This window comes from Bombina bombina, chromosome 5, assembly GCF_027579735.1.
Source record: "Bombina bombina isolate aBomBom1 chromosome 5, aBomBom1.pri, whole genome shotgun sequence".
Taxonomy (NCBI): domain Eukaryota; kingdom Metazoa; phylum Chordata; class Amphibia; order Anura; family Bombinatoridae; genus Bombina; species Bombina bombina.
In genome coordinates, this window is record NC_069503.1 from 200,964,387 (window position 1) to 200,989,080 (window position 24,694).

A 24,694-nucleotide genomic window follows, 5' to 3' on the forward strand; every position below is an offset into this window, starting at 1 on the left:
GCCGTGGAGCTTAAACTTAGTTCTTAACGTTCTGCAAGGTGTTCCGTTTGAACCCCTTCATTCCATTGATATCAAGCTGTTATCTTGGAAAGTTCTGTTTTTAATGGCTATTTCCTCGGCTCGAAGAGTCTCTGAGTTATCGGCCTTACATTGTGATTCTCCTTATCTGATTTTTCATTCAGACAAGGTAGTTCTGCGTACTAAACCTGGGTTCTTACCTAAGGTAGTCACTAACAGGAATATCAATCAAGAGATTGTTGTTCCATCATTGTGCCCTAACCCTTCTTCAAAGAAGGAACGACTTCTGCACAATCTGGACGTCGTCCGTGCCCTGAAATTTTATTTGCAGGCAACTAAGGATTTTCGTCAAACTTCTTCCCTGTTTGTCGTTTATTCTGGACAGAGGAGAGGTCAAAAAGCTTCGGCTACCTCTCTCTCTTTTTGGCTTCGTAGCATAATACGTTTAGCATATGAGACTGCTGGACAGCAGCCTCCTGAAAGGATTACAGCTCATTCTACTAGAGCTGTGGCTTCCACTTGGGCCTTTAAGAATGAGGCCTCTGATGAACAGATTTGCAAGGCTGCAACTTGGTCTTCACTTCATACTTTTTCAAAATTTTACAAATTTGACACTTTTGCTTCTTCGGAGGCTGTTTTTGGGAGAAAGGTTCTACAGGCAGTGGTTCCTTCCGTGTCAGTCCACGGCCCGCCCTGTTGTTTACGGCAGGTCTAAAATTTTTTTAACTTAAACTCCAGTCACCACTGCACCCTATAGTTTCTCCTTTCTCGTTTGGTTTCGGTCGAATGACTGGGTATGACGTAGAGGGGAGGAGCTATATAGCAGCTCTGCTTGGGTGATCCTCTTGCACTTCCTGTTAGGGAGGAGATATAATCCCATAAGTAATGGATGACCCGTGGACTGACTACACTACAGGAGAAAGGAATTTATCAGGTAAGCATAAATTATGTTTTTCAGCTACTTGACTACAAAGGGCTCCAATGCACTTATATGTATACATATGTATTTATGTGTTTGTGTGTATATATATCTGTAAATACATATATACACATAAAAATACATATTTACATACATATACGTATTTAGACATCTGTATGTATGTATCTCTGTTTAATCCCTTTGCAACACCTGAGACCTCATATCTTTGAGACCTTATAACGTTTTAATACAATTTTTTTAAATCATTTTTAGCAGACAGTTTTTATGAGTGCAACTGTACTATAAAATGTATTTTTGATACAACTTTTTTTTCTCACGTAGCAGTTAACCAGAGCTCCAGTGTCGCGCTAACCAGACGCATGTTAAATTTAATTGAGCTTAAGCAAACACTTTTACTTTCAACTCGTAAAACGCTCATATTTTCTGTTGCACAAAAGCCAAGACATACCCTATATTGCTACAGTTAGCCCGCCACTCGTAATCTAGCCCATAGTAAGAGATGCAACAGTCTAATAAAGGGCAGCATCACCCGAATAGGCTTAAATATATTTGAATTATTATGTCATAAGTTAAATACTCATTGGTTCAAATGATCCAGGAGTCCAAATTAAAATCATTACATTCTTTATTGTCAACATTGAGGACCTGAAATGTCACAAAGCATTACAGGGTCACACAGGAAGGAAATGATCAAAACCTTGAAATTTTGTCCTGTCTTCAGTATATTATTAAAGTAAAGACTATCATGATCTTACATTACTGGGTGTAATTAAATAATATTTAATTAAGTGATTTTTGTGAATATTAGCGTTAACCGAAATCCCAACACTATTATTGGGATATCCATGTTTAGGCTCTACAAACTAATAAGGTTTCATTTTGTGTCTGAAAGGTACATGCCAACAGAAAATTAATTTTATGACTGAAGAGAAAGTTATGACTTTTTATGCCATTTCTGCAAGCGGATATGTTATTATAATGTTTTATGTTGTTTTCTGCAGAAAAAAGATTATCACATTTCTGCTCCAAAATCAATTCAAAGGCAGGAAACTGATGAAGAAAGGGTAAGTGGAAATTGTTCTGACTGGTTCTTGCCAAACCATATATTGTGCTCATTTTTTTTTTTTTTAACTGTATAACTCATTGTAAGACCATTTGTCTTGCTGAGCAGATAAGTTTTGGTTAGTGGTTTATTTCACACTTATTTATTCATCTGCACTCCACGAGCATAACCATCCTTGTGCATTTTATATCTTCATTATCAGCGCTAGATTTCATTTTACGAACATAATTTCCCTTTTCTGCTCTTTACACTTGCAAATTTGTGAAGCTATGCATAACAATTTAGATTTTGATTGTCTGCTTGCTTGCACTAGTGAGTTGTTAACTGTTGTTTTGTTAATTTACTAAATTTTCAGATAGGGACAGACTTATAAGATAATTTTGTGAAGTAATAAGGATCCTATTTATACATACTTTCCTTAAATCAGAGGGGCAAGTAGTTCTGTTCTGTTGGGTGCCTTTTAAAGAAGGTATTTCGCAATGCAAAATATATGCTATACCAAGATTTGGTAGGTGATTTACTACTAATACAGTGCATGGTCCATTGTATCACAAAAGTACTCACGCCAGTATGATGGGTTTTGTTTGATGTGAACATAAGATTTCAGTTATGCACGCACTGTATTAATATTTTTGAGTCCATATGTCAAATATATTATTGTGCTGAATGTGGGTGCTGCCACGATGTATGGATACTTGATTGGTAGTGCCATGTTCTAATCCTCCCACTCTAGTTACCTAGAGCAATTAGATGTCACTGGTGGGGGGTTACTCTGACGTAACATCGAATGAGAATAAGGTGCAGAGCGAGATGACATATGGATGTGTATTATAAGATTGGATATAGTGATCTGATGTGGAGACACTTGTCATGAGAGTAGTAGTAATGGTGGTTTATCTGAATATAATTTGGTAGGTCTTTTGACGCTGCCGTAATGCTATTTTTAGATTAAGTTTGTTTCACTATGTTTACTTTACCCAGGTAGGTAATTTGGCATATAACATAGAGTGTTGCCTTGAAAGGTTGATTTTGGCTATAGGGGCGGATGCCACAATGACGTAATCATTTTTTTATGGAGACTGACACTCTTGATTTTGATGAGATTGGGTGGAATATTTTGGCACATTATTTATTGGGTTAAAATGTTATTTTTATTCTATAGAATGATACGTTCTATATTGAAAGTATTAGATAATTGTTTTTGCACACAGCTAATTTTGTTTGGAGATGGATACACATTCGGTTATGAGACCATGTTTCTGGTTGGTTCAATTTGTAACAACTGTTTTCATTGGTTTCTCCTGATGACTTGTGTTTGGTTGCAAGTATCAATTAATACTTGAGATTGTAGTTTGTACTTTGCCTTTGACAAAGCTGTGTTGCGTAACGTGCGTCAGGCTCTCCTAGTGAGTTCATTGCTTGTCAGGGCCAATTGATAGATTTAAATTTAATGCGATTATTTGATGAAGTTTTTTCTTTTGTAAAGTGGAGAAAGCAAGGGAATACCCAATTATTTTTAAATAATTGCAGTGGGATGACATGATAGAATAGCAGATTGCTAATCCATTTTGCCCCATTGTGGAAACTTCATAGTCATAGTCAATTTGGAGGGATATTTTTCACTCCTGTCACACACTTCAATGGGGATAATTACCCATATTGTGCCTTTTCCTCTATTATAAATTTGTATATGGTGGACCTAATAGTAATTTGACAACGGGCTCTGAACTCACCATGTGTTTTTTTCCACTGGTATATTGTTGATTTTATTAAAACAGTCCATGGTTATTAAGTGGGGTTGCCAGGGGTCTAGTGTTTAAGCAGGCTGTCCAGTAAAATCTTCACAAAAATACTGGACAGTTAAATGTCCACTTTTTTAGAGTTAGTTAAATAAAAAAGGCCTCCTATGGGTAAATGTATTACAGATATTGAGCAGGAACAAATACACTTATTACTGGCAGCCAAAGAGGTAATTATTTTGTATGTTACTTGTAGCCAAGGGGTAAAACTACTGCTCGTTTGTGAAAAATATACTTCATAGGATAAACAGTACGGCTGAGGCAGTACATTTTGGGGGGCTTTGTGTCCAGTATTTTTGTGGAGGACAGCTAGTGGCAACCATTTTATTAAAGGGATACAGAACCCAACATTTTTCTTTCATTATTCAGATAGAGAATTCATTTCTAAAAAAGTTTCCAATTTACTTCTATTACCAAATGTCTGGAGCAGTACATGACAGGATATAGTGCTGCCATCTAGTGCTCTTGCCAATGTATAACATTGTTTCAAAACTGCTGCCATATTGTGCAGCAGACACTTGCACACTCCTGAGCTTAAATCTCTGCTTTTCAACAAAGGGTGACAGGTAATTGAAGCAAATTTGATAATAGAAATAAATTGGAAAGTTGTTTAAAATTGTAAGTTCTATCTCAGTGATGGCAAACCTTGGCACTCCAGATGTTTGAGAACTACATTTCCCATGATGCTTAGGCACTCTGAAGTCCAATCAAGCGTCATGGGAAATGTAGTTCTGAAACATCTGGGGTGCCAAAGTTCACCATCACTGCTCTATCTGAATCCTGAAAGAACATTTTTGGGTTTTATGTCCATTTAAATTGCCAGTGTATTAATCCATATAATGAATTCCAGCCATACTTTGTTTAAAATGTCATTTAAGGATAGTAGGAGAATGTAAATGCATATTACATGCATTTGGAGTTAGTTCCTTATCTTAGACAAAAGCTTCCTGGTATTTTAGAACTTTAAAAGATTTTAAGCTTTAGGAAAGTGAGCTAATAGAGGGCACATACACATATAGCATAGAGAAAGCCAGTTTAGTGTTGCCTCTTCTCAGGTGTACTTCCTTCCTTACTTATACAGTGGTACGTCCATTTTGTTCTGGATCTTGCAGGTTATTAGATGTTAAGTAATCAGTTATTTCTTCTACTAGATACGACGAGTCCACGGATTCATCCTTACTTGCGGGATATTATCCTCCTGCTAACAGGAAGTGGCAAAGAGCACCACAGCAGAGCTGTCTATATAGCTCCTCCCTTGACTCCACCCCCCAGTCATTCACTTTGCCTATACTAAGTAATAGGAAGAGGTAAAATGAAAGAGGTGATAAAATGATAGTTTTTATTTTCTTCAAGCAAGACTTTTTTATTTTAAATGGTACCGGTGAGTGCCATTTTTCCTCAGGCAGCATATGGAAAGAAGATTTCTGCCTGGAGGTTGATGATCTTAGCAGTGGTTACTAAGATCCAGAGGAGTTCCCACAGAATGGCTGAGGAGTACTTGAGAAGCTTCAGTGTGGGGAACGGTCTTTATGCTACAAGCATTGAGGTATGTTCAGTTATTTTTTCTGAAGAGACTGTGGTATTTCAGAACCGGCTGACATTGTTCTTATGAGGGAAGGGGTAAGCAGTAACCCTACAGACAATGAAGGGATGTTACTGGGACCTGTTATATTATGGGCTATAATGTTTGTGTGAAAACGATTTATGTGCAGGGGCAAATAACGTTTTTTCTGATACTAACGTTTGTGTGTTTGATGGCACTGGAGGGTTTCACATGGCTGACAAATTGTACTGGGTATATGGAAACCCACATGGCTAGTTCCTATAACGCTTTACAGCATTTTTTTCACTAGGCTGAGACATCGTGTATGATGGGCGGGGCCTAATTTCGCGCCTTAGATGCGCAGTTGTATTTCACATAGAGACAGCAAGCTCCAGCTCCGGTGGGCCTCAACTGAAGAGATAGCCTTATCGAAGTGAGAGTGTAATTCTCAGACCCCAGAGGGCAGGTAGGGCAGGTAGGCGCCACAGCAGAGCTGTGGCGAGGTACAGAGGGTTAATAGTTTATTCTCATAACGTTTTTTTGGGTAACGTTTTTGCTAATACAGGGTTAATAGTCCCTTACTTGTGGTGCAATCTTAGGCTGCCAGATTAGACACTTATATGATAAAATTGTGAGTGTTAAAACCTTTTAAAGCAGTTTTGGGAAAAATTGTATGCTTTTTTTTTCTCTTAAAGGCGCAGTACCGTTTTTTCAGATAGTTGTTTTTTTTTCATTAAATAAAGTGTTTTCAAGTCTTTTTGTGGTCATTACTAGCCTGTTCAACATGTCTGACATTGAGGAAAGTCAATGCTCTATGTGTTTAGAAGCCATGGTGGAACCCCCACTTAAAATGTGTCCCTCATGTACTGAAAGGGCCTTACATTGCAAGGAACATATTTTAGCTGATAAAAGTATGTCTCAGGATGATTCTCAGTCTGAAGAGAATCCCATTATGCCATCTAATTCTCCCCTAGTGTCACAACTTTTAACGCCCGCTCAAGCGACGCCAAGTACTTCTAGTGCGTCTAATTCTTTTACCCTGCAGGATATGGCTGCAGTAATGTCTACTACCCTTACAGAGGTATTGTCTAAACTGCCAGGTTTACAGGGTAAGCGCAGTAGGTCAGGTGTTAGAGTAAATACTGAGCCCTCTGACGCTTTATTGGCCATCTCCGATGTACCCTCACAGTAATCTGAATTGGGGGTGGGGGATTTACTGTCTGAGGGAGAGCTTTCAGACTCTGGAAAGATGTTCCCTCTAACAGACTCAGATGTGACGGCTTTTAAATTTAAGCTTGAACACCTCCGCTTGTTACTCCGGGAGGTTTTAGCGACTCTGGATGATTGTGACCCTATTTTAATTCCACCAGAGAAATTGTGTAAAATGGATAAATATCTAGAGGTCCCTGCTTACACTAATGTTTTTCCAGTCCCTAGAAGGATTTCTTACATTGTCACTAAGGAATGGGATAGACCAGGCATTCCGTTCTCTCCCCCTCCTACTTTTAAGAAAATGTTTCCCATATCTGATACCATTCGGGATTCCTGGCAGACCGTCCCTAAGGTGGAGGGAGCTATTTCTACCCTGGCTAAGCATACAACTATACCTATTGAGGACAGTTGTGCTTTCAAAGATCCTATGGGTAAAAAAATAGAGGGTCTGTTAAAGAAATTGTTTATTCATCAGGGTTTTCTTCTACAACCTATAGCGTGCATTGTTCCAGTAACTACTGCAGCAGCTTTTTGGTTTGAGGCTCTAGAGGAGTCTCTTAAGGTTGAGACCCCATTAGATGATATTTTGGATATAATTAAGGCTCTCAAGCTAGCTAATTCTTTTATTACAGATGCCGCTTTTCAAATGGCTAAATTAGCGGCAAATAATGCAGGCTTTGCCATTTTAGCGCGTCGAGCGTTATGGTTTAAGTCTTGGTCCGCTGATGTGTCATCTAAATCTAAGCTGTTAGCTATTCCTTTCAAAGGTAAGACCCTATTCGGGCCTGAACTGAAGGAGATCATTTCCGACATTACTGGAGGTAAAGGCCATGCCCTTCCTCAGGACAAGACGGTTAAAATGAGGGCCAAACAAAATAATTTTCGTTCCTTTCGAAATTTTAAAGGTGGACCCCCTACTTCCTCCTCCGCCACAAAGCAGGAGGGGAATTTTGCACAATCCAAGTCAGTCTGGAGACCTAACCAGACCTGGAATAAAGGTAAACAGGCCAAGAAGCCCGCTGCTGCTACCAAGACAGCATGAAGGGGCAGCCCCCGATCCGGGACCGGATCTAGTAGGGGGCAGACTTTCTCTCTTCGCTCAGGCTTGGGCAAGGGACGTTCAGGATCCCTGAGCATTAGAAATCGTGACCCAGGGGTATTGACTAGAATTCAAGGATTTTCTCCCAAGAGGGAGATTTCATCTTTCACGTTTGTCTGTAGACCAGACAAAAAGAGAGGCATTCTTACGCTGTGTAAAAGACCTATATACCATGGGTGTAATCTGTCCAGTTCCAAAACTAGAACAGGGGCAGGGATTTTACTCAAATCTGTTCGTGGTTCCCAAGAAAGAGGGAACCTTCAGACCGATTTTAGATCTCAAATGCCTAAACAAATTTCTCAGAGTCCCATCTTTCAAGATGGAGGCCATTCAAACTATTTTACCAATGATCCAGGAGGGTCAATATATGACTACCGTGGACTTAAAGGATGCGTATCTTCACATTCCTATCCACAGAGATCATCACCAGTTTCTCAGGTTCGCCTTCCTGGACAAACACTACCAGTTTGTGGCCCTTCCTTTCTGGTTGGCCACAGCTCCCAGAATCTTCACAAAGGTGCTAGGGTCCCCTTCTTGTGGTCCTAAGGCCGCGGGGCATAGCAGTGGCGCCCTATCTGGACGATATTTTGATTCAGGCATCAACTTACCAGCTAACCAAATCTCACACGGACATTGTGTTGGCTTTTCTAAGAACTCACGGGTGGAAGGTGAATATACAAAAGAGTTCACTAGTTCCACTGACAAGAGTTCCATTCCTAGGAACTCTGATAGACGGAGGTCAGAAAGTCAAAGATCTTAACTACTTGCCGGACACTTCAGTCCACTCCTCGGCCATCAGTGGCGCAGTGTATGGAGGTCATCGGATTAATGGTAGCGGCAATGGACATCGTTCCGTTTACTCGCTTACATCTCAGACCACTGCAACTGTGCATGCTCAGATAGTGGAATGGGGATTATGCGGATTTATCTCCTCAGATAAATCTGGATCTAGAAACCAGAGACTCTCTTCTTTGGTGGTTGTCACAGGATCATCTGTCCCAGGAAATGTGCTTCCGCAGACCAGCATGGGTCATAGTGACGACGGATGCCAGCCTCTTGGGCTGGGGTGCAGTCTGGAATTCCCTGAAGGCTCAGGGTGTTTGGACTCCCTACTTCCAATCAGTATTCTGGAACTGAGGGCAATATTCAACGCGCTTCAAGTGTGGCCTCAGCTGGCCTCGGCCAAATTCATAAGATTTCAGTCGGACAATATCACAACTGTAGCATATATCAATCATCAAGTGGGAACAAAGAGTTCTCTAGCAATGATGGAAGTTTCCAAGATAATTCGATGGGCAGAGACTCACTCGTGCCATCTATCAGCAATCTATATCCCAGGAGTAGAGAACTGGGAAGCGGATTTTCTAAGTCGTCAGACTTTTCATCCGGGGGAGTGGGAGCTCCATCCGGAGGTGTTTGCGGCATTGATTCGTCAATGGGGCACACCGGAATTGGATCTGATGGCATCTCGTCAGAATGCCAAACTTCCTTGTTACGGGTCCAGATCAAGGGATCCCCAAGCAGTACTGATAGATGCTCTAGCAGTACCTTGGTAGTTCAACCTGGCTTATGTGTTTCCTCCTTTTCCTCTCCTGCCTCGTCTGATTGCCAGAATCAAACAGGAGAGGGCTTCGGTAATCTTGATAGTGCCTGCGTGGCCACGCAGGACTTGGTATGCAGATCTAGTGGAAATGTCATCTCTGCCACCATGGAAACTGCCACTGAGACAGGACCTTCTCATTCAAGGTCAGTTCCAACATCCAAATCTAAATTCTCTGCAGCTGACTGCCTGGAGATTGAACGCTTGATTTTATCTAAGCGGGGATTCTCTGAGTCGGTCATTGATACCTTGATTCAGGCTCGGAAGCCTGTCACTAGGAAAATTTACCATAAGATATGGCGTAAATATCTTTATTGGTGCGAATCCAAGGGCTACTCATGGAGTAGGGTTAGGATTCCTAGGATTTTGTCCTTTCTCCAAGAAGGATTGAAGAAGGGATTATCGGCTAGTTCCTTAAAGGGACAAATTTCTGCTTTGTCAATTTTACTACACAAGCGTCTGGCGGATGTCCCAAACGTTCAGTCTTTTTGTCAGGCTTTAGTCAGAATCAAGCCTGTGTTTAAACCTATTGCTCCGCCATGGAGTTTAAATTTATTTCTAAATGTTCTTCAAGGGGTTCCGTTTGAACCCATGCATTCCATAGATATTAAGCTTTTATCTTGGAAAGTTTTGTTTTTAGTTGCTATCTCTTCTGCTCGAAGAGTTTCTGAGCTTTCTGCGTTACAATGCGACTCGCCTTATCTTATATTCCATTCTGATAAGGTGGTTTTGCGTACTAAACCTGGATTCCTTCCTAAGGTTGTTTCAAATAAGAATATTAATCAGGAAATTGTTGTTCCTTCACTATGTCCTAATCCTTCTTCTAAGAAGGAGCGTCTGTTACATAACTTGGACGTGGTTCGTGCCTTGAAGTTTTACTTACAAGCGACCAAGGATTTCCGTCAACATCTTCTCTCTTTGTTGTTTATTCTGGAAAGCGTACGGGTCAAAAAGCTACGGCTACCTCTTTCTTTTAGGCTGAAAAGCATCATCCGTTTGGCATATGAGACTGCTGGACAGCAGCCTCCTGAAAAAATTAAGGCTCATTCTACTAGAGCAGTGGCTTCCACATGGGCTTTTAAAAACGATGCTTCTGTTGAACAGATTTGTAAGGCTTCGACTTGGTCTTCCCTTCATACCTTTTCCAAATTTTACAAATTTGATACTTTTGCTTCTTCTGAGGCTATTTTTGGGAGAAAAGTTCTTCAAGCAGTGGTGCCTTCTGTTTAGGTATCTGTCTTGTCCCTCCCGTTCATCCGTGTCCTTTTGCTTTGGTATTGTATCCCATAAGTAAGGATGAATCCGTGGACTCGTCGTATCTAGTAGAAGAATAGGAAATTTATGCTTACCTGATAAATTGATTTCTTCTACGATACGACAAGTCCACAGATCTCCCTGTCATTTTAGACAGATTATATTTTTGTTTTCAAACTTCAGTCACCTCTGCACCTTTTAGTTTCTCCTTTTTCTTCCTATACCTTCGGTCGAATGACTTGGGGGTGGAGTCAAGGGAGGAGCTATATAGACAGCTCTGCTGTGGTGCTCTTTGCCACTTCCTGTTAGCAGGAGGATAATATCCCACAAGTAAGGATGAATCTGTGGACTCGTCGTATCGTAGAAGAAATCAATTTATCATGTAAGCATAAATTTCCTTTTTTTTAATAATAATTTAATAGTATTGTACAACTTGTCTTATTCTCTTTTTTATTAATGAAAATACTTTAAAATGTATATTGATACTTTAAATTCTACTTAATCTCAGTATTTTAATTTAATTAAATCTTAAAATATTTTCTTTAAGGAACCTGAAAAAGAGGAAATAGCCGAGCAACCTGACAGTGCAGATGCAGCTTACGATGACTCAACAAACTATGAAGAAGATTTTGAAGTATGTTACATTCTCATCCTTTTCTTACAATTATAAAAATAGTTTTAGTTGCTGGAAATGTTTTAGGTGCTATATGCAATGTCCTACAAATTCTTCATATGCAGACAAAATACAGACGCTAAAAAAGGGTTTGCTACTACAGGAGTAGCTGTTCATACATTTAGTATAAAATGCAAAATAATTCAAAAAAAATAAATTAACAAACAATATTTAAAATGTAAAAAAGGGTAGGGAAAGGGAGGCTAGTAGAGCCAGATTAATAATTCTTTACCTAGGACTGTATGGCAACGCCCAGGTGCAAACAAAACCTTATATGAAGGAAAAAATAATATCCAATGTGCAGACCCTTTAAATATTTAGATAATTATTATCAAAAAGGGAGATACTACAACAACCGCAATTAGATTGTTATAATGCATAGACAGGGATTGTAGCACATATTTTTTTATATAATTTTTAATTAGCTTTGTAAAATTCTAAAGCTCCGCTAAAATAGCGGTGTGTGTAGATATATACTCATTCCCCACATTCACATATGCCACCCAGCGTTAAAGTTGAATAGAAGGTAACCACTAAATTCAAGAACACATGAATCGATGGGTCAAGAAGCGTGTTTGGACAAATGCACAAGCACAGATTGGCTGTGCAATTTTATTTTAGTTCACACAGAATGAAACCAGAAGAGCAAACAGGTATCGACTGTTTAAATTGACAACACCTCCACTAGAGGGTGGTTACGTGTAGGCGTAAAATCCGCCACCATAGTGATCATTGAGGATCTTTGTCAAAACAACACATGTATATAGATAAACAAACAGTGAATTTATACAACCAATATTACTTTAAAGATGAAAAAATGTAATGCTTAAGTCATGTGCACTATACCTAAATTTGGCCAAATTGTGCAGGAAATGTCCTCAAAATTATTACTGATAGAGGACAATATAGTCTGTAGGGGGCTAGAGAAAGCAACACCTGTAACAGCGGGCACCACCAACTGAATGAGAGGTATCAGGTGTCATGTTATCACATATCAGGATCTATGTTTCTTAACCCCAGTGTATACAGACTAATTGTTGAAAACTTAATAGCATTAAGCAGTATATACTATACATGTACTAGTTGAACAGTATTTCCAAAGACCAATAGAGGTTATGGGGATAGTATATAACAACTCCAGTATTCAGCGGGCACCACCAAATATAAAGGTATCCGGTGTCATGAATGATATTGATTCTGGATCTATGTTAAAACTACCCCAAAATAACTCTTTTTCGGTCTGTTACAGTTGTATAGAGAATGGAAATGAATTACAGCGCATTACAACTCATTAAATACATGACAGTGTCTGAATAGCATAAACAAACGTGTATACAGGTAGTGGTCACCCTTTTCAGGGCTTAGGCATGTCCCATTACTAGGATCTGTGTGTACAGATGGTGCATTTAAAACACCTTCGGATGTCCAGGTAAATGAGCTGAAAATTCAGATGGTAAACGTTCAGTTAATTATACAACCGTGTCTTTGCTTTCTGTAAAAGAACTTCCAAATGGTTTCCGTGTGTAGATAGATTTCAAATCAAACATGCTACATTCTAGCACAGCGTAGACGCCACAGCGATCTGTCCTTCGTGCATGTCCGTCTCCACTTCTTACGTCACTGCCGACGTACGTTTCACCCCCCACGTGACAACCAGAGAGCACAGGGGTTTCCTCAGGGCAAAAGCGGAAATTTAGGTATAGTGCACATGACTTAAGCATTACATTTTTTCATCTTTAAAGTAATATTGGTTGTATAAATTCACTGTTTGTTTATCTATATACATGTGTTGTTTTGACAAAGATCCTCAATGATCACTATGGTGGCGGATTTTACGCCTACACGTAACCACCCTCTAGTGGAGGTGTTGTCAATTTAAACAGTCGATACCTGTTTGCTCTTCTGGTTTCATTCTGTGTGAACTAAAATAAAATTGCACAGCCAATCTGTGCTTGTGCATTTGTCCAAACACGCTTCTTGACCCATCGATTCATGTGTTCTTGAATTTAGTGGTTACCTTCTATTCAACTTTAACGCTGGGTGGCATATGTGAATGTGGGGAATGAGTATATATCTACACACACCGCTATTTTAGCGGAGCTTTAGAATTTTACAAAGCTAATTAAAAATTATATAAAAAAATATGTGCTACAATCCCTGTCTATGCATTATAACAATCTAATTGCGGTTGTTGTAATATTTAAAATGTGTTTAGTAGAACATTTTAATAGGCTACAAATAAAATGTACAATATAACTAATTACTAGATGTTGGATTTATATGCATACATAATAGGGAAGAAATTTGCTTACTAATAATGTAAAATTATTCAAACAAACAAAAATGGTAGTCTCTTGGAAGAAAAATATAAAATAATAATAAAGAAAAGCAAATGTCTAAACATATATTTCTTTTTAAAGACACGATGAGTCCACGGATTTCATCCTTACTTGTGGGAAATTCACCTCCTGGTCAGCAGGAGGAGGCAAAGAGCACCACAGCAGAGCTGTTAAATAGCTCCTCCCTTCCCTCCCACCCCAGTCATTCTCTTTGCCTACGTTAGTGATAGGAAGAGGTAAAGTGAGATTTTAGTTTAGATTCTTCAATCAAGAGTTTATTATTTTTAAAGTAGTGCCGGAGTCCATATCAGTCTCTACAGTAGAGCTTTTGGTGGCTTTAAAGCAATGGGAACCTGTGGGACATAATTCTCACTGCGCCTCCCATATTCTGTTGCTGCCCTTACACTGATGAAAACCTGAGGTGTATTTACTCAGGAATCTTGTTTAATTGCAGGTCCATGGGAGGGAGAGGACCTCTCACACCTGGAAGGCAGAAGATGAGGTAAGTGCTAACTTTATTTCTGCGGGTAAGAAAACTCAGAATAAGTTGGAGCACTTTACTTTCTATATTCATACCTCATGTAATAATGGGCTTCTTCTAGGGGTTGCAGAAATATATTCTAGCGTGCTAGGGGTTACTTGGGCAGTATGGAAGGCACTGGGGCTAATTGTGACTCTCCTTTTCTGGTGGTTCTTGCTAATAGGTAACCGACTGGGAGATTTCATATGAGCTGTAATGCACGAGCTCAGTGTGAGGGGGATTCCCTTTTAACATTTATCAGAGAAGTTCGATGTACTGTAATGCAGAGACTCGTTGTGAGGGTGCTTTTCTGTTAGATAACGGACCATGCAGCTTCCTAATCTGTGACGGCTCAGTCAGTTATTTCTCCCATATCAATGGCTAAAAGACCGGGAGTTGACTATTGAAACGCCCACGGAGGGCGGAGCTTGTATGTGTACTGTATTGCAGGATGCGAATTACGTGTAACGGTGCTGTTCTACTAATTTAACATATTAAGCTCCATGGCAATAGTTAAACTACCTAAGAAGGGAGATAGATTGCCTGGTTTGTTATTTATCCCCGTAACTTAGCAAAGACAATAATGTCGACCGGGAGATAACCTTTCAAACGCCCATGAGGGGCGGAGCTTGTTTGGCGCCAGTTTAGTTGCGCATTCTTTCCTAAGCTTCCGGTTATCGGAAGGAACAGGGGAACAGCACCCTTTTTTCTTAATGCTTCCGGTTATCGGAAGGACCTGGGAATTTATGTCCGTGTTTGCGCTTAAAATGAAAGTGCTTCAGCTGAGTCACTAATTTGCATAGAAGCATTGTCATACACACCAGCTGAGTTGTAGAGGGGGTTTACATTTATCTGCCTCTTGTTTTTCCTATGCAGCCAATTTAAATAAAGAAGTTACTCTTTAGAATTTAAAGAAACAGTAACGGTTAAAGATGTTAGGTTTTTTTTATTTGGCTCTCATACATATGTGAATCAATAGACCATACAAAGTGTCTCCTTTATGTTATTGCAACTACCAATCTCTTTCCTTGTTCATGTATGTTGTAAAGAGAACTTTCATAAGGGGATTGAGAATTTTTTCCCTCAAGTGTTCACATTTTTTGTAGCTCACACATACAGTGCCCTGCGCTTCCTCGCAATCTCCATCTGGAGTTGAGTTGCAAAACATCGCTCCTATTAGGTCATGGCGATATCTGAATTTATTTCTGATTTAATGCCTGAATGCAGAAGATACTTAGTTAACATATGGGGGAAAATCTCAGCCTATGTCTGGGTATCTCCTCTATCTAACACTGAAGTTGAAGTTACTTCAATAGTAATCTTTATCTGATCCTGAGGTTGCTTTTCTTTAATTTTAGCTTGATTTCCTCCATTTGTAAATGTGGAGGTTTTTAGCTACCCTGGAGTCCAGTTACTTATACTAAATGTATCCTTCATGGTGAAGCCTTTTCTTGTACCATATAGTGTTATACCAGGTTTTGCAATGGCAGACAGCAGTGTGCATTGCTACCGTCACTAGTGCAGCGGCATATTGGTTTGATGTGTTGTCTGATGCTTTCAGGACAGAAACTTCTGTGGATGAAACCCAGGATAGGAGAAAAGCTCTTATACTGGCTAATTCATTTTTTACAGATGCTTCCTTTCAAGTTATCAATCTGGGAGCAGAGATTTAGTTTTTTTTCTATTCTAGCTCGCAGAGCATTATGGTTAAAGCCTTGGTCTGCGGATGTGTCGTCTAACTTTTTAGCTATTCCTTACAAAGGGTAGATGTTGTTTGGACCTGGCCTATTGGAAATTATCTCCGATATCACGGGAGGTGAGGGCATCCTCTCCCGCAGGATAAGAGAAACAAACTAATAGGACGACAGAGCAATTTTCGTTCCTTTCAAAATTTTCCTCTTCTGCCTCCAAACAGGAACAGACTAGGCCTACATGGAGACCCAATCAATCTTGGAATAAGATACGTCAATCCAAAAAGCCTGCTGTTGAATCAAGGACAGCATGAAAGGCATGTCCCCGATCCGGGAACGGATCTTTTAGGGGGCAGGCTTTCCTGCTTCACTCAAACTTGGGTTCGAGATGTTCAGGATCCCTGGGCAATAGAAATAGTGTCCCATGGATACAAGTTAGAATTCAAGATTTTGCCTCCCAAGGGCAGGTTTCTGCTTTCAAGATTGTCTGCAGACCAGACAAAAAAGAGAGGCGTTCTTACAGGTCCTGTTCCAGTTCAGGATCTGGGATTTTATTCCAATCTGCTCATAGTTCCCAAAAAAGAGGGAACCTTTAGCCTAATTTTAGATCTCAAGAATCTAAACAAATTTCTGAGAGTACTGCTCTTCAAGATTGAAGCTATTCGTTCCATTCTCCCTTTGATCCAAGAGGGTCAATTTATGACAACAGTGGATTTAAGGGACGCGTACCTGCATGTTCCCATTCACAGTGATCATTTCAAGTTTCTAAGGTTTGCTTTTCTAGACAAACACTTTCAATGCGTGGCTCTTCCTTTCGGTCTTGCCACAGCTCCTAGGATTTTCTCAGAGGTTCTGGGCCCGCTGTTGGCGGTGCTTCGGTTACTGGGCATTGCAGTGGCGTCCTTTATGAACGACTTACTAGTCCAGGCGCCATCCTTACAATCAGCAAGGTTCCACTCGGAAATGTCGCTTTCCTTCCCGCAATCTCACGGTTGGAAGGTAAATTTGGATAAGAGTTCCTTAGTCCCAAATTCAAGGGTAACTTTCTTGGGAACTATAATATATTCCCCATCAATGAAGATTTTTCTGACAGGTCAGGAATTGAAAGATTTTTGATACTGTCTAGCTTTTCAGTCCACTCCTCGGCCAGCAGTGGCTCAGTACATGGAGTTAATCGGGCTGATGGTAGCGGAAATGGACATCATCCCGTTTGCTCGGTTCCATCTCTGACCTCTGCAGTTAAACATGCTCAGGCAATGGAATGGAGATTATGCAGATTTGTGTCCTCGAATGCGTTTAGAGAAGTAGACAAGGTATTCTCTTCAATGGTGGTTGTCTCTGGATCATCTTTTCCAGGGAACCTGCTTTCGCAGACCATCTTGGGTGATTGTGACAACAGACGCCAGCCTTCTAGGGTTCCCTAATAGGCTCCGGGAGTGTGGACTCAGTCACAGTCTGTTCTTCCTATATACATCCTGGAGCTGAGAGCGATCTTCAATGCTCTTCTGGCCTGGCCTCAGTTAGCCTCGGTACTGTTTATCAGGTTCCAGTTGGACAACATAACTTCAGTGGCTTAAATAACTCATCAGGGAGAAACGAGAAGTTCCTTAGCAATGACAGAGGTAACCAAGATAATTCAGTGGGCGGAGGCCCATTTTTATAAATATATATCACATATAAATATGCTAAATTGGATGCGCCTATATTGTGCTAAATGTGATATATTAATAGTTATATCAAATAATCAATGTTTGAAACACAAATGTATCACATTAAATGTGCCAAATCAGTGCAAAAAAAAATAAATACAAAGTATTAAGGGAAAACTTCAATTAATGAATGCAGTTAGCACTTATCAGTTCTGATGAAATGTCCTTGTTCCAGGAAAAAGGGGTATTCCCACATTCAGAGAAAGTAAACTTTTGTGTCCCAGTAGAGGGTAGCGAAAAACTGTGGCAGGCTGCTTCTTCTGAAAGTAGTTGGAGTACAATCCTGTAGATTCAAAGATATAACAAAGAAAGAAGGCGCCACAATAGTGCAGGGTCAATGGTGTCAGAGAATTCCCCACTCAAAAATCCCGTACTTACAGAATCCAAAGCACTAGTAAAGTGCTATATGTGCCTTCTGGGCTCTTACAGTCGCCCAGCAAACTGCTCCACGGTGTACTGCCAGCTCCTCTGAGATGACTTGACACTGTATCAACCAGTGTGCATAACTGTGGCATGCACAGAACGACCCTCTCCTCTATGTAGCAGAAGTGGCTATTACTGGCCACCAGTAAGGAGTGATAAAGATAATGGTTTAAAAATTCAAAATTCAAAGGTCCGTGGCAAGTCTAATGTAGATAAAAATAGACTTTATTAAAAACAATATTCAGAACGACGTTTCACGGTATCAAACCGTTTTTTCAAGTGTAATACTGTTTCTAAAATAACCACGGTTTATAAACGCCCTTTCGGCGTCCTCAGGGTCACACTGCGTCTGCGCTCACATTCTACACTTGATTGGTTACCAGGGGAGGTGTAGTGAGCATGTCAGAGATTCATTCATAATTCTCCTTTCAATCTCTCTGGATAGGTCCGTTTTATGACCAATGAGAGAGTTAGTTAAACACACTCCCCCAAAAATTGAGTATACACTATAGCGATACTGACTCGCCGTAAGCATAACATTAACTCTCAAAGATTGAAACATTAAACGCGTGTTCATAATGAATAGAAGCGCAGACGCCAAATGTTTCTCCCCTTGCAATCTAACAAATCGTCTCAGTCATATTGTATAATGAAGACATCTAAAAGTTGTCCCTTGTAGTCCACGGAACCTGGAGGCCCATTTTTGTTGTCTGTCGACGATCCATATCCCAAGGGTGGACAACTGGGAGGCGGATTTTCTGAACATTCAGACTTTTCTTCCGGGGGAGTGGAAACTCCAACCAGAAGTGTTCTCCAGTCTGATTCTCAGATGGGGTCAGCCGGAATTAGACCTCTTGGCATCTCGACAGACTGCCAAGCTCCCGAGATACGGGTCACACATACAGGGATTCCCAGGCGGAACTGATACATGCTGTGGCGGTTCGTTGGACCTTCAGTCTAGCATACCAAATTCTTCCGTTTGTGCTTCTTCCTAGGATCATTGCTCGAATCAAGCAGGAGAGGGCATCAGTGATCCTCATTGTTCCTGCTTGGCTTCGCGGGATTTGGTATGCGGATCTGGTGTATATGTCATCTCTGCCACTGTGGAGACTTCCGTTTAAGAAGGACCTTCTAATTCAAAGGTCTTTCTTTCACCCTAATTTAGTTTCTCTGAGGCTTACTGCTTGGAGATTGAACGCTTATTTTTGTCAAAGCGGTGTTTTTCTGACTCGGTCTTAGAGACCATGATTCAGGCTAGCAAGCCTGTAACTAGAAAGATTTTCCATAAGATATGGCGTAAATATCTCTTTGGTGTGTATCCAATAGCTACTCATAGAGTAGAGTTAGGATTCCTAGAATCTTGTCTTTTCTCCAAGTGGGTTTGAAGAAAGGCTTTTTGTCTGATTCCCTAAAGGGTCAAATTTCGGCAATATCTATTTTGTTTCAGAAGCGTCTGGCGGATGTTTTGGATGTACATTCATTTTATCAGGACTTGGTCAGGATCAGGCCTGTGTTCAAACCAGTTTCTCCTCCATGGATTTAGTTCTTAAACTTCTTCAAGGGGTTCCGTTTGAGCCTATGCATTCCTTCGATATTAAGTTATCTTGGAAAATGTTATTTCTTGTTGCTATTTCCTCTGCTTGTATAGTGTCAGAGCTCTCTGCATTGCAGTATGAGTCTCCTTACCTTATTTTCCATTCCGATAAGGTAGTGTTATGTGCTACATTAGGATTTTCTTCCTACGGTTGTTTCTGATCGGAACATTAATCAGGAGATTGTTGTTCTTTCCTTGTGTCCTAATCCTTCTTCTCAGAAGGAACGACTCTATACAATTTGGATGTGGTCCGTGCTTTTTCTACTGCAGGCGACTAAGAATTTTCGTCAGTCTTTTCTTTGTTTGTGGTTTTCTCAGAAAAATGTAAGGGACAGAAGGCTACGGCTACTTCTCTTTCTTTCTGACTGAAGAGTTTCATACGTTTTGAATAGGAGACTGCTGGACAGCAGTCTCCAGAGAGAGTTACGGCTCATTCCACGAGGGCTGTAGCTTCCTCATGGGCATTCAAAAATGAAGCTTCTGTAGAACAGATTTGCAAGGCTGTAACTTGGTCCTCTCTTTATACTTTTTCAAAATTTTACAAATTTGATACTTTTGCCTCGGCTGAGGCTGTTTTTGGGAGAAAGGTTTTTCAAGCAGTGGTGCCTTCCGTTTAGGTTCCCTGTCTTGTCCCTCCCTTATCATCCGTGTACTCTAGCTTTGGTATTGTATCCCACAAGTAAGGATGAAATCCGTGGACTCATCGTGTCTTTAAAAAGAAAAGAAAATTTATGCTTACCTGATAAATTTATTTCTTTTTAGACACGATGAGTCCACAGCCCGCCCTGTTCTCTGAGACAGATTATAAATTTTGTAAACTTCAGACACCTCTGCACCTTGGCTTTTCCTTTCTTTTCCTAACTTTGGTCGAATGACTGGAGTGGGAGGGAAGGGAGGAGCTATTTAACAGCTCTGCTGTGGTGCTCTTTGCCTCCTCCTGCTGACCAGGAGGTGAATATCCCAAAGTAAGGATGAAATCCGTGGACTCATCTTGTCTAAAAAGAAATACATTTATCAGGTAAGCATACATTTTCTTTTATTTACTCAATTATTAAAAAAACAACTATTAATTGTTTTCTGAAAAAATGGCAAAACCAGGTTTGCCCTGTGCAATGTCTTTAGTCCCTTAGCCACAGGTACATAAGGTGCAGTGTGTTATTCTCCTTTATTTTATAGCAAGCTTTATATGAACTACAGGTACAGGTTGCTAAATGCGGTTAGATACACTCTCACTCACCCCGCTCTTCATGCGGCAGCCTCACTTGGTCTGTCCTCCCGGATCTGACTCCTTTCAAAGCCGAAGGAAGAGGTCTTACCTGGTGTAGAGTGTCCGCTTGCAACCTCCACAATCGCGGTACCTGTTGCGTCCCAAATTTTACAGCTCGCCCGGTCACAGCTGCACCTGATGCTGCCTTCCAATTTGGGATGTGATCCTGAGAGCAAACTCCTTCCTGTTTGCAAGTTACATGAAGTAGAAAAGAAGAGGCGGATCCATCCAATACTTCCAAAACACTGTGAATTTATTGTAGCAATTTTCTTTCACAAACAGTTGCAAAAAACTTCAGAGACACACACTTAAAACCATAGGAGCTGATGTGAGGTTCAGTTTCAGTCTTACATGTTTCGGCGGATCCTGACCGCCTTAATCATAGACCATACCTGAACCTCTACACCTGTAGCCTTTTTACCTGTGTACAGGTATATGCCCTCAAACATTTACTCCAATCAAATGTATACAATAGGATTTAGCCTCAATCGGCTTGACAGCTTGGAAAAAAATTTCTATTAACTTACATAGGTTAATCTTAATCCTATAAGTGTCTTTATGTAGCATTTTATAGAAAGACACAGCTAGTGTTGAATTGCAAATTCAACTTAAAAGAAGGTACTCATTTTTAGTCATTTACAGCGCCAACTTCTAACACATCTATTAAAGATACATACAGAAAAATCATATACAGAAAAAGTTTTCTCCTGTTAAGTGTGATCAGTCCACGGGTCATCATTACTTCTGGGATATTAACTCCTCCCCAACAGGAAGTGCAAGAGGATCACCCAGCAGAGCTGCTATATAGCTCCTCCCCTCTACGTCACACCCAGTCATTCTCTTGCACCCAACTAATAGATAGGATGTGTGAGAGGACTGTGGTGATATTTCTTAGTTTTTATAACTTCAATCAAAAGTTTGTTATTTTAAAACAGCACCGGAGTGTGTTGTTCCTTCTCAGGGAGAATTTGAAGAAGAATCTACCTGAGTTTCTGTATGATTTTAACCGGAGTAGTTAAGATCATGTTGCTGTTCTCGGCCATCTGAGGGATGAGGTATACTTCAGATCAGGGGACAGAGGGCAGGTTCACCTGCAAAGAGGTATGTGGCAGCTTATTATTTTCTGAGAATGGTATTGACTAGAAAATACTGCAAATACCTATATAAAGTAAGTTCAGCCTTAAATGCAGTAGTAGCAACTGGTATCAGGCTGTCATGTATGTATATTTTCACTTCAGTATTCTGGGGAATGGCACTTCACTGGAATGATACTGTATGAATAAAACCTTAGCCTATATTGCAGTGAGAACGGCTAGCAGTAGGTTTCTGTGACAATTTATTTATTGAGGTTAAACGTTTTGCTGGCATGTTAAATCGTTTAATTTTCTGAGGTACTGGGTGAAAAATTGTGTTGGGCACTAATTATCCACTTGGCGGGCATTTTATTTAATTTTTGACAGTTTACTGATCTCCCTCACTGTTGTGTGTGAGGGGGAGGGGCTTAATTTGGCGCTTTTACTACGCATCAGGATTCAGTCACAAGTCTGTTTTTTCTTCCCTGCATGATCCGGTTCATCTCTACAGAGCTCAAGGGTCTTCAAAACTTATTTTGAGGGAGGTAATCACTCACAGCAGACCTGTGAGATAGTGCTTGACTGTGATAAAAAACGTTATATTCTGTACTTTTTTTCTGCCATTTAAGGGTTAGTTATCCATTGCTAATGGGGGCAATCCTTTGCTAAAATTATATTTTTACCGGAAAGAATTTGATTTTATAGTTTATCCGTTTTATTGTTTCTCAACTGTCATAACTTCTGTGCTTCTTAAAGGCACAGTACGTTTTTTTCATACTATTGAAAATTAAATTAAAAAGTATTTCCAAGCTGCTGGTTAATTGCTAGTGTGTTTAACATGTCTGACTGAGGAATATCTCTGTGCTATATGTGCTAAAGCCAAAGTGGAGCCCAATAGAAATTTATGTACTAATTGCATTGATGCTACTTTAAATAAAAGTCAATCTGTACAAATTGAACATCATTCACCAAACAACGAGGGGAAAGTTATGCCGACTAACTTGCCTCACGTGTCAGTACCTGAATCTCCCGCTCGGGAGGTGCGTGATATGGTAACGCCGAGTACTTCAGGGCGGCCATTACAAATTACATTGCAGGACATGGCTAATGTTATGACTGAAGTTTTGTCTAAATTACCCGAACTTAGAGGGAAGCGTGACCACTCTGGGGTGAGAACAGAGTGCGCTGATAATGCTAGGGCCATGTCAGATACTGGGTCACAGTATGCGGAACATGAGGACGGAGAGCTTCAATCTGCTGGTGACGGTTCTGATCCCAATAGAGTGGATTCAGACATTTCTAATTTTAAGTTTAAGCTTGAGAACCTCCGCGTTCTACTAGGGGAGGTATTAGCGGCTCTGAATGATTGTAACACCGTTGCAATTCCAGAGAAGTTATGTAGGCTGGATAGATACTATGCGGTACCGGCGAGTACTGACGTATTTCCTATACCTAAGAGGCTTACAGAGATAATTACTAAGGAGTGGGATAGGCCCGGTGTACCCTTTTCCCCCCCTCCTGTATTTAGAAAAATGTTCCCAATAGACGCCACCACACGGGACTTATGGCAGACGATCCCTAAGGTGGAGGGAGCGGTTTCTACTCTGGCTAAGCGTACCACTATCCCGGTGGAGGATAGCTGTGCCTTTTCAGATCCAATGGATAAAAAATTAGAGGGTTACCTTAAGAAAATGTTTGTTCAACAAGGTTTTATATTGCAACCCCTTGCATGTATTGCGTCTGTCACGGCCGCGGCCGCTTTTTGGTCCGAGTCCCTGGAAGAGACTCTTGACTCAATAACTATAGATGAGATTTCAAACAAGCTTAAAACACTTAAGCTAGCTAATTCATTTGTTTCAGATGCCGTAGTACATTTAACTAAACTTACGGCTAAGAATTCCGGATTCGCCATTCAGGCACGCAGAGCACTGTGGCTAAAATCCTGGTCAGCTGACGTTACTTCTAAATCTAAATTACTTAACATACCTTTCAAAGGGCAGACCTTATTCGGGCCCGGTTTGAAAGAAATTATCGCTGACATTACAGGAGGTAAAGGCCATGCCCTGCCTCAAGACAGAGCCAAACCTAGGGCTAGACAGTCTAATTTTCGTTCCTTTCGTAATTTCAAGGCAGGAGCAGCATCAACTTCCTCTGCACCAAAACAGGAAGGAGCTGTTGCTCGCTACAGACAAGGCTGGAGACCTAACCAGTCCTGGAACAAGGGCAAGCAGGCCAGAAAACCTGCTGCTTGCCCCTAAGACAGCATGAATTGAGGGCCCCCGATCCGGGAACGGATCTAGTGGGGGGCAGACTTTCTCTCTTCGCCCAGGCTTGGGCAAGAGATGTCCAGGATCCCTGGGCGTTGGAGATCATATCTCAGGGATATCTTTTGGACTTCAAATCCTCTCCCCCAAAAGGGAGATTTCATCTGTCAAGGTTGTCAACAAACCAAATAAAGAAAGAAGCGTTTCTACGCTGTGTACAAGATCTTTTGCTAATGGGAGTGATCCATCCGGTTCCGCGGTCGGAACACGGACAGGGGTTTTACTCAAATCTGTTTGTGGTTCCCAAGAAAGAGGGAACCTTCAGAACAATCTAGGATTTAAAGATCCTAAACAAATTCCTAAGAGTTCCATCGTTCAAAATGGAAACTATTCGGACAATCCTACCCATGATCCAAAAGGGTCAGTACATGACCACAGTGGATTTAAAGGATGCTTACCTTCACATACCGATTCACAAGGATCATTACCGGTATCTAAGGTTTGCCTTCCTAGACAGGCATTACCAGTTTGTAGCTCTTCCATTCGGATTGGCTACGGCTCCAAGAATCTTCACAAAGGTTCTGGGTGCTCTTCTGGCGGTACTAAGACCGCG

General features: G+C 40.6%; 1 protein-coding gene across 1 annotated transcript in view; it reads left to right on the plus strand.

Moving 5' to 3' along the window:
* Positions 1 to 24,694, plus strand: part of DYNC2I1 (dynein 2 intermediate chain 1) — a 302,447-nt gene that overhangs the window by 50,551 nt on the left and 227,202 nt on the right. Inside the window, exons 6-7 of the mRNA XM_053713831.1 lie at positions 1,960 to 2,022; positions 11,076 to 11,162. Of these exons, the coding sequence (XP_053569806.1) occupies positions 1,960 to 2,022; positions 11,076 to 11,162 (150 nt within the window). The remainder of the gene's footprint in view (positions 1 to 1,959; positions 2,023 to 11,075; positions 11,163 to 24,694) is intronic.